The following is a 9,650-nucleotide window of genomic DNA, read 5'->3' on the forward strand; positions in this document are numbered from 1 at the left end:
GAGGGGACGTCGGCCCTGCGTGGGGAGGGGACGTCGGCCCTGCGTGGGGAGGGGACGTCGGCCCTGCGTGGGGAGGGGCCGGTGACTCAGCCGTGCTGGCGACTCCCAGAAACATGTAGCACTGTCCACTGTCGGGAGTTTTGCTAAGGGAAGGATTACGTTTTTCAAACTTACAGAAAATGGTTGACATTAATGCTTCTGTTTCCCAGCGTGACCCGGAGTTTGCCAGAGAACTTTGTAAACAGACGCTTTACTGTGGAAGGGCTATAAACTTCTCTCCAGGCGCTGTGGAGTGGCTCTGATGTAGCATTCCTTTGCAGCTGGGCCAAGTCAGAAGTATGCATGTAAAACACAAACTTCCCTAACTGGACAAAGAATGCTTCTGTGTCCTCAAAATAGCTTTGCGATGTGACATTTCTGCCATCGTGAATTTTACATCAGCGGTAGCTCTGCTCTTTGACTTTATAATTTGGCTGCTCTCGAAGGCTGTCAGCTGGACACACACACGTACACGGGCACACGTGCACACACACTCAAAAAGGATGTTTCTTTTCAACGTTGACTTGTATTTCCCTTCCGCTTGTCTTGTAGCGAAATGTACAGTCTTATGTTTGAACTAGATTTTGACCGAGCTTACTTGCCATTTGGCCGAGGAGTAGAAAGCGCTATAGTTTTAAGATTTAGTTTCTTAGCTGGAGCTCTAGTATTGAAGGAATTGGAGGGTTAATGGCCCCATGACTGGAAAAGGGGAAACAGTTCATTTCATCTGAAATTATCCAATAATGATGGCTGGCTTTTGGGATTTGAGTGAACTTGGCGAAGTCCTTTCACTGAGGAGACTGCATTATTACTGTAGGTGGGATTCATGTCCATTGGATGGCCAGGGGGTGGAGGGGCTCCATCCTCCAAATGCTCCTGTCCGCCTTGCCGGCCTGTGATCAGACCTGCAGCCCCTCGTGCTGCGAGCAGGGTCCTTAGCCCTTAGCCTGTCCTAACTGACGCTCTGTTCCCATCCCGTTCCTACAGACATATGTAAGTTACCGAAAGAAGAAGGAACGTGCAGGAAGTTCATACTGAAGTGGTACTACGATGTGGATACCAAAAGCTGTGGAAGGTTCTGGTATGGAGGCTGTGGTGGCAACGAGAACAGATTTAATTCACAGAAAGAATGTGAAAGCGTTTGCGCTCCTGGTAAGTGATTGATAATTCTTTTGTGTTTGTGGCTTTTTCGAAGCAGACAAGAGGCCCAGAGGGATGATTCTCCTTTTTTTTTTTAAACATATTTGAATGACAATGATTAGGGTAGCTGGGGCAAAGAGGCTATGCTGTATCTTTAGATATGGAAGATATTCAAATAAAACACATGAATTTAATTCTCCGAATTATCATTTCCTAAAAACATCCTTGTATATACTTGGATTTTTGCCCATGAAGAAACACAAGGCCAAACTACTCTTCCATCTTCATCTTTAAGTAATTTTGCTTTGTCTTCATACTGGTGTTGACACTGGGGCCACCCAGTGTCTCCGTTATGCTGAGCCACTCGACTGCTAATACAGAAAGAACAGCTTCCCCAAGAGCCCGGCTGGTGCCAGAACGGGAGAGTGCGGGGTGCCCAAGGGGCTGGCCAGTGATGCGGGGCAGCCCACCGCACACACAGACCCAGACCCCGGGCCAGAGCGTGCAGGGGAGCCGTTCAAGACACTGAGCAGGAAAGGAAGATTGGGGAGGAAAACCAGACGCCACGGGATCGTTTTTGTGAGAAATGCAGTGTCCTTTTCAGTCAGTGATGTGGCTTTTCCCCCTCCTTTTCTCTCCCTCTTCCACCCTCACTGGCCCACCCCCTCCATCAATGCTCAGCGCTCGTCAACCCCGGAGTCATGGCTGCCATGGGGACCTAAGCATGGTCGACCAGTTCCACATACCTCTTGAAGAAGGAGTCAGCCATTTCCAAGTCGTCTCTGTAGAAGTTCTGGGTATAGACATCTTTGCACTGTTCCATTTCCTGCTTTGACGTACCTTTGAACCTGGAACGAGCCGTTCTGCCGCATGACCTATCAATATGGTGCTAAATGTCTCTGTGGACCCAACGCTGTGTCTCCAGGCGGTTATACCGTATACTTTGAATGTTGCTGGAATAGTTACCCACTGCTGGTGTTACGTGGACGTTGCTGTGAACTCAGACGCTCTCTGGAGTTTCACACTTTGCCTGTGTGGGGCAAGGCTACGATCTAGAACATACTCTCTATATACTTCTGCTTGGTTCATGTCTCCCCTCTTCATTAAGCACGACTTTAGATGGAAAGCCTGTGTCCGGTGAATAAGTAAGATTCCAACGTTTGAATCTCTTCCCCAATTTCCTAGATTAGATTTCAAGCTAATTTTCTTTTCCTAAAGCCTCTAACAAACAACCTAGTTAGAAGGAAGTAAAATCCCTTAATCTGGGTGCACTGTTGCGGGACCAATGCCTTCATTAAAGAATGAAGAAAGTCATCATAGAGAATATTTTTGGCGTTCCTCTAATGTTGTGTGGTGGGGTTTTTTTTTATGCAAGGGGGGGTGGGGAGGGTGTTTAATTTTAATTTTAAAGATTTTAGGAAATTTATACAAAGAAACTTTTTAATAAAGTATATTGAAAGTGTCGTGGGCTTGGTGTCATTGGTTGTCTGGTTTCGGTAGCACCTACGGTCACAGGGAGCCTGGGCCGGGGCATGGGGCCCAGCCAGGCCCTTGGTCCCGGGCACTCCCCTGGGTCTGCCGTGTTTGCGCCTGCCTGCTCTGTCACCAAGTGCGGGGACACGGGGCTCAGCCCGCTGGCACTGCAGTGCTCTGGACCCAATGGATCGCCTTCCCTGCTTAGGACCCCTTTCTAGAATCCACGAACTTCCCAGCCAGGCTGGCCTTTGTCCTCTGCTCTGACTTGTGGTGAGACCCAGAGCCGTGGCCTCCTTCCCTCCCTCCTCTCTCCTTTTTTTTTTTTAATGTTGTTATTTATTTATTTATTTATTTATTTATTTATTTATTTTTGAGAAAGAGACAGAGACGGAGAGAGTAAGCAGGGGAGGAGCAGAGAGAGAGGGAGAGAGGATCCAAAGTAGGAGCCCGATGTGCACGGAGCCCGATGCGGGGCTCGAACTCACAAACCGTGAAATCATAACCTGAGCCGAAACCAAGAGTTGGATGTTTAACCAACTGAGGCCCCCCCAGACCTCCCCACCCTCCTCTTTGAAGTGACTGTTTCTGGGGGCTCAGTTTGCTCCCTGCACAGTGGCTGAGAGATAAGACATACTTGGTCATGACAACTTATTTCTGGTCTCAAAGACAAAGCATAAAATCTTTTCTTCCCCCTCCCTTTAAAGACCTTTTTCTCCCGTCTTCAGAAGAACACAAGACACAAATAAACACATATTTCGGTGGCACCTGAACCCCACTTAGGAAAGAAGCTGAATGCATTTGCCAAAATGCATCTGCTCTGACAAATGCTCCTGACAGACGGCAGGGGCTGTGGGCGCAGGCAGAGCTGCTTTACGTGAGGTCAGGGTGCCCCGCAGTGAATCCACAGAGAGGAACGGGAGGTCAGAGCCTGTGCAGACCTCCCTGTGAGCCATTCCCTGTGACTTCCACCCGGATCTCTGGGTGATGTTTTTGGATTGTCTAAATGCACTGAGTCACTTTATCCGCCCAGAAACTGGTAGAAGAGCTGAGCTGTGTGCCCGAATCACGGTGGTGGGCGCACAGAAGCAGACAGAAGGGAGTGGGCAGAGGAGACCTCGGTTGGGAATTTGTAGGACTTTGAGGGAGGACTCAAGATTGCCAGGACATTGCGGACGTGAGTTTACCTGCCTTCTTTGGGACTGGGAGAGCCTGGATGGACACGGGGTGGCTTCAAGGGACCCAGGAAGCTTTGGGAAGTCCTCAGGCACTCAGTCAGGGTGCTGCCCAGACCCCTCTGTTCACATCCCTTGCAGAAGCCCCACGGGGCTCCTCTCCCCATATGAGCTGCACACCTCGCCAGCCCTTCCTTCCCATGGGTCCTCTCTGCCCTCCGGCTCATGCTAACCCATCCTCATCTTTAAGGACTCCTTTTTAGGATAAGGCCATGCCGGGGGACCTACCATCCCAGGGAGCTCAGGGATGATCATGAAGTCCCTTCAAATGGATAGTCAACCTGGGTGGGAAATGAGCATTCTGGCTTTCTTGGAAACAGCTGCCCCAGAGTCCCCCAACCTTAGAGGAAGAGCCCCCCTTCCATGTAAATAAGCCCGTGTCCCTCCCCTCGGGATTTATGTGTTCAAGTCAAGTTCATGCCATTGGAGCAAAGAAATGTTTGCAGAGGGGCAGGGAAAGGGAGCATCGTTAGTGCGGATGAAACACAAGCCATGAACGGTCTGAGGCTGTTTGCTTGAGCTGCTGAGACCAGCCAGCTGGGCAGCTGAGACCCAGGAGATGTGCTCTCACAGCCCTGGAGGCTGGATATCCAAAATCAAGGAGATGGCAGGGCCACGTACCCTTGAAATCCATAGGAAATCCTTTCTTGCTTCTTCCTATTTTCTGGTGACCCCTTGGCTCACAGCCACACGGCTCTGGTCTGTGCCTCGGCACACGCTGCCTCTGCCTGCACACGGCCGTGTCCTGAGGACACTGGTCAGGTGGGATGACCCTACTCTGGTGTGACCCGCCGTCACTTATGATGGTTGCAGTGACTCTATTTCCAAATGTCCCGAGGTCCTGGGGGTTAGGGCTCCTGACATATCCTTTCAGGGGGGAGGATAGAGAGAGCACGACCGAGCCCATAACACAGCGTTAGCCTTTCCCATACCTGCTCCCGACCTGCTACGTGCGCTGCTCCAGGGTCTAGCAGCAGGAGCCAGCGAGAACGTCCCACTGAATCCTAGCATTTCCTTTTAAAAACATTTTTTAAATGTTTTATTTATTTTTGAGAGACAGAGAGACAGAGCACGAGTGGGGGAGGGGCGGAGAGAGAGGGAGACACAGAATCTGAAGCAGCTCCAGGTTCTGAGCTGTCAGCACAGAGCTTGATGTGGGGCTCGAACTCACAAACTGAACCATGAAATCATGACCTGAGCTGAAGTCGGATGCTTAACCCACTGAACCACCCAGGCGCCCCTGAATTCTATCCTTTCTAGTCACTTTTAGTTATGGAAACCATCACTACTGGACCTTAAGTCTGGGTCTCTTCCTTCTTAGAACTTAAAGAGTGTGAGTGGGGGAGGGTAAGAGAGAGAGGGAGATACAAAATCAGAAGCAGGCTCCAGGCTCTGAGCTGTCAGCACAGAGTCCAAAGTGGGGCTCGAACTCACGAGCTGAAGTCAGAGGCTTAACCAACTGAGCCACCCAGGCAACTCAGGATTTAAAGATACTCTTCACAGCCCTTCACTGTGAACCCCAGGGCAGGACGGAGAAATCCGTGGCTTGTTCTCTCCCCCATTCCTCTTTATGGCCAGGCCTGTGGAGTTCCGTGCTGCAGGGCCCCCTGGGCTCCCGGGGCGAAGCCTGCCCCGGCCTCCCTCTGCAGCTGGGTCGCTGGCTTCTAGGGTCACATATTGGTTCCCTGCAGGAAACTGGGGGCCTCCCTGGGCAGTGTGGCTTCCTGAACCCTGGGAAGTGAGTCCCTTGCCTTCCCTGTGGGAGGAGAAGGAAGCAAGCCCTGCTTGCCCTAGAAAGACCACCATGACCTTGCCCCATGGTCCTCTGCCGTCTCAGCAGTGACTTGGGCAGTGCTCTGAGCTGGGCCTTTGCTGATCAAGTTTGAGAGAGCACGACCTAGCAAGGAAGCAGCACCCTCTTGTAGGACCCAGTAAGCGGAGAGCCCTGGACCCCTTCGCAGTGGGCTGGACATTGCACTTCTCCCCACCCTTGGCCTTAGCGGCATCTAGAAGGAAGCCTTGCACTCAAGACACCCTACTAGCACGTGTGATCTGGCCCCCCCACAGGTTACTGACAAGTGGACATTTTAATAAAGACACTTTGAAGGGTCTGGAGAGAAGTTTCTCACACATTCCATGGTTTGAATGCCTTTTAACAAGCTGTCTCCTCTCCAGAGGTCCTCACTTCCAGCAGCTGCCTCAAGGCACCCCCTCCTCTTCCCGTACCCAGCTGCTCATAACCCTCCGTGCCCATGGTGGGGCTGGGACACTTCGGCCAGGAAAGCAGAACCCCAGGAGATGGGGAATGGTGGACATTGTGCTCCCTCCACTCTTCCCAGGACGTTGATTTACCCCATCACCTTTAAAAAATCAACTTTATGGGACATCTGGGTGGCTCAGCAGTTCAGCATTCGACTTCTGCTCAGGTCATGATCTGGCGGTTCATGAGTTCATACCCCGCATCTGGCTCTGCTGACAGCTCAGAGCGTGGAGGCCTCTTCGGATTCTGTGTCTTCCTCTCTATCTGTTCCTCCCCTGCTTGCTCTCCCTCTCCTTCTCTCTCCAATAAAGATTAAAAAAATTAAAAAATTTCAACTTTGCATACAGTAAAACACATCTGTTTCTGCATACTGTTTGATGAGTTTTGACAAACCGATGTTCCCATGAGACCCTCCTCACACTCACAATGTGTGACATTTTTGCATGTGCGACTTCACGCCCAGTAAATTTCCATGTGGAAATTTATCCTGAGGAAGCAATCAGATGTGCAAAACTTTTTGTCCAAGGTGATTCCATGCAGCATTATTTGCGATGCCAAAAATGAGTTAGAGGTCATCGAAACGGGCAACAAGAGGGAACCACTGAAATCCAGCTTGCTTTGCCAACTACAAAAAAGGAAAAGTAGCCATTAGATAGGTCATCATGTTGGTAAATGGCCCAGGCCATTAATCAGGTGGAGTTTATGATAGAATGTTAAAAAATGGTACAAATATGTACATTTAATACAATCAGAGTGCACACACACACACACACACACACACAAATGTATGTTTCTTTCTAATAAAGGGAAAATATATTAAAAGCAAATGCAACAAAATTTTCCTGGCGAGCCCCAGCACTGTTCCTCCCCTCACATCCAGACTCTCATCTTCTGGTTGTTTTTCACCCCCATATTAATTACAAAACAGAGCCAAGCGGTCATCAATGGGCTTGGCCACCCCAGATTTTCCATTTTAGCACAAAGATCTCCTTTCCATGTGATCCTGTTTTGTTCAACAGAGATAGTTGTTCACCAGAGACATCATGTGTGTCTCTGGGGGTTCACGTTCTCATGACGAGAGACAGTTGAGAGTGGGAAGTGGGACAAGAAGCAAATGTCAGGCTGCTGTGGGAGGTGGCCATGCTGGGGCGGGGCCACCACCCCGTTCCGGCAGGGAGACGCTGGGGCCTGGCACGGGAGTCCACTGTGACAGAAGACTTGGGAATGTTGAGGGAGGTGGCCAGGTGGCTAACTGAGGAGAGTTCTGGGCGGAGAGGACTGGAGAGCATGCGGTGCTTCTCAAGCATGGGGAGCACCAGGGGAGACCATGGCTGGGCTGTGGTGAGCCAGGGGAAGACCAGAGGGCATGTTGGGGGCCCCGAAAGCCTGCTGGCTTATACTCTGTGACCCAGGAGGCACTGCTCAGTGGCTCCATCAAGGGACCTGCGTGCTCTGCTGTGAACTTTAAAGGGTCCCCTGGCTGCTGTGCATGGACAAGACATCTGAGCAGTGAGACCGTGGCAGCCGTGATGACGCATAAACTCAGGTGACAGTGAGAGGCAATGGTGGCTGAGACCAAGAAATAGTAGAGGAGATGAAGCGTGGGTTCTGGGTACATTTTGATCTAAAATATGCAAGAATGGATGCAAGCTTTGTGTTCCATTTTTCATATTTCTTCCCAGAAAGGAACTAAAATAAATTCCTGCGTCAGATCATCTGTCCTGACCTTGCGTTCCGCGAAGTATGGTCTAAGCAGCAGGGGCCCTGAACCCTGACAGCTGTGGGTTTCTTTCCAAGACCCGTCCGTTGCCAGCCCATGTCACAGACTCTGTGTCCTTCCTTGAACACTGTGTGTCCTGGATCCAAGTGTCCATGTGGTTCTTTCTGGGGTAGCGTCAAAGAACTTCTAGAATGGCTGTGTGGAGGTGACTCACAACACCTGTTTCGGATTTTGTGAGCAAGAACTAAACTTCTGCAGGTAATGCACTGAGGTTTGGGGCTGTCCGAGTAGCTAGTGTGACATTAACAACAACGCAGCCCTATCCAGTAGCAGTTGTATGTCAGGCAATGTACTAAGTGTTTCACACACACTCCCTTAGGCAGTGCTGTCTGGGTGTGGTCATCACCCTAGTTTTCATAGATGATGGAGCAGAGGGTCACCGTGGTCCAGTTCACCCCGCTAGCGATCTAATAGAGCCTGTATCTGAGCAAGTCTTTGTGACCCAGAAGTGCTCCAGAGTCTCCGAGGAAGTATCGGTTTCTGCAGGACTCTTGCTGTCTCCTCCAGGGGCTTCCAACTGCTTCCCTGGGTGTTGGATTTCAGCTGTGGCCCTGTCTTCTCCCAGCACAAAACAAGCCCTACTCAGCACCCTACTCCAGACCTGGTGTCACTTCCCATGGACAGAGCATCTCTCTATCCTACCCTCTTCCTTTTATGCCAATTGCTCTCATGTCTTTCTCATTATCCAGATCTTCTCTGCTCAGCGAAGGATTCAGAGAAGCTAGTCATTTGGCCCAAGTATAGGAACTGAGTAGAGAAGGTAGCCTGCTCGAATCTCTATGGCCAGGTCACTGTTTGGACCCAACTGTTAGCACATTTCAGTTTGTATGTCTTCATCTTTGCTGGACTTGTGACTGTAACTGCCTTCAACTATCCTTCTCCAACAACGTTCCATATAACTTAAAAAAAAAAGAATCATGACAAACATGAATGGAAGCCAGTCTTTTTGTAAGAAGCAAGAATCATTAACTCAGAAGATCAGTCTTAAAGTTCATCCCCCATGGTGATTCATTTGTAGGGAACAGTTCAGATTTTCCTGCCAAGTTTTTCTCGTTGAATTTCCAGCTGGACCTGGTTGTTCCTCAGGAGCTAGGTTCTCTGGGCCCACCCATCTGGGTGCGGCTTCTAGAGAAGCCAGGGACCGCTGGTGGAGTGATGCCACCAGGCCACGGTCCAGGCTGCCCAGTGGTCTGCTCCTCCAAGTTGAGTTCGTTGGTCTAAGCTTTGATGCGGTCTGTGCCTCCCACCTCCCCAGAGCTGACATGGTGGCCTGTTCTTGGTGCCACCGTGTTCCCAGGGGGCTCTCCCTGTTTGTTGGAATCATGACTCCAAGTTGGACGGCCCTTCAGAGGTTCAGAGGCTCAGTGTGGAGCCAGTTCACAGATGCCTTTCCACTTTGAGCTTGATCTTGGAACTCACATGGGCAGGCCAAAGAGCGAAATATGGAAGAAGGAGTATTTTCAAGTCCAGTTGTTAGAGCCCAGGAACGTTTAGGGGTGGGTAATGGGGGAACAGCCAAGGGAGAAGGGCCAGTCTGTGCATAATGGCGACACCTTCCAAGTAATATTCAACCTAGAAAGTAGATATTCTTCTCCTGCCTTGAGTCAGAGGTGTCTGTGAAAACCCTCAGGCCACTGTTGCAAAATGTCATCTCTGGAAGAGGCCTGGGCATCTGGAGATGGAACTCACCAAGCATGTTTGAATTCAACAGGAATGCTGAGGT

The 9,650-nt window shown here is 50.4% G+C and overlaps 1 protein-coding gene across 3 annotated transcripts in view; it reads left to right on the forward strand.

Moving 5' to 3' along the window:
* The window catches only part of COL6A3 (collagen type VI alpha 3 chain), a 77,820-nt gene extending 75,327 nt beyond the window's left edge, over positions 1-2,493 (forward strand). For all 3 annotated transcript variants that reach the window (XM_029933549.1, XM_029933550.1, XM_029933551.1), the window contains 2 exons: positions 1,027-1,191; positions 1,861-2,493. In XM_029933549.1, coding sequence (XP_029789409.1) covers positions 1,027-1,191; positions 1,861-1,901 — 206 coding nt within the window. In that variant the 3' untranslated portion in view covers positions 1,902-2,493. The remainder of the gene's footprint in view (positions 1-1,026; positions 1,192-1,860) is intronic.
* Positions 2,494-9,650: the final 7,157 nt, after the last annotated feature.

This window comes from Suricata suricatta, chromosome 3 (genome assembly GCF_006229205.1).
Source record: "Suricata suricatta isolate VVHF042 chromosome 3, meerkat_22Aug2017_6uvM2_HiC, whole genome shotgun sequence".
In the NCBI taxonomy this organism is placed as follows: domain Eukaryota; kingdom Metazoa; phylum Chordata; class Mammalia; order Carnivora; family Herpestidae; genus Suricata; species Suricata suricatta.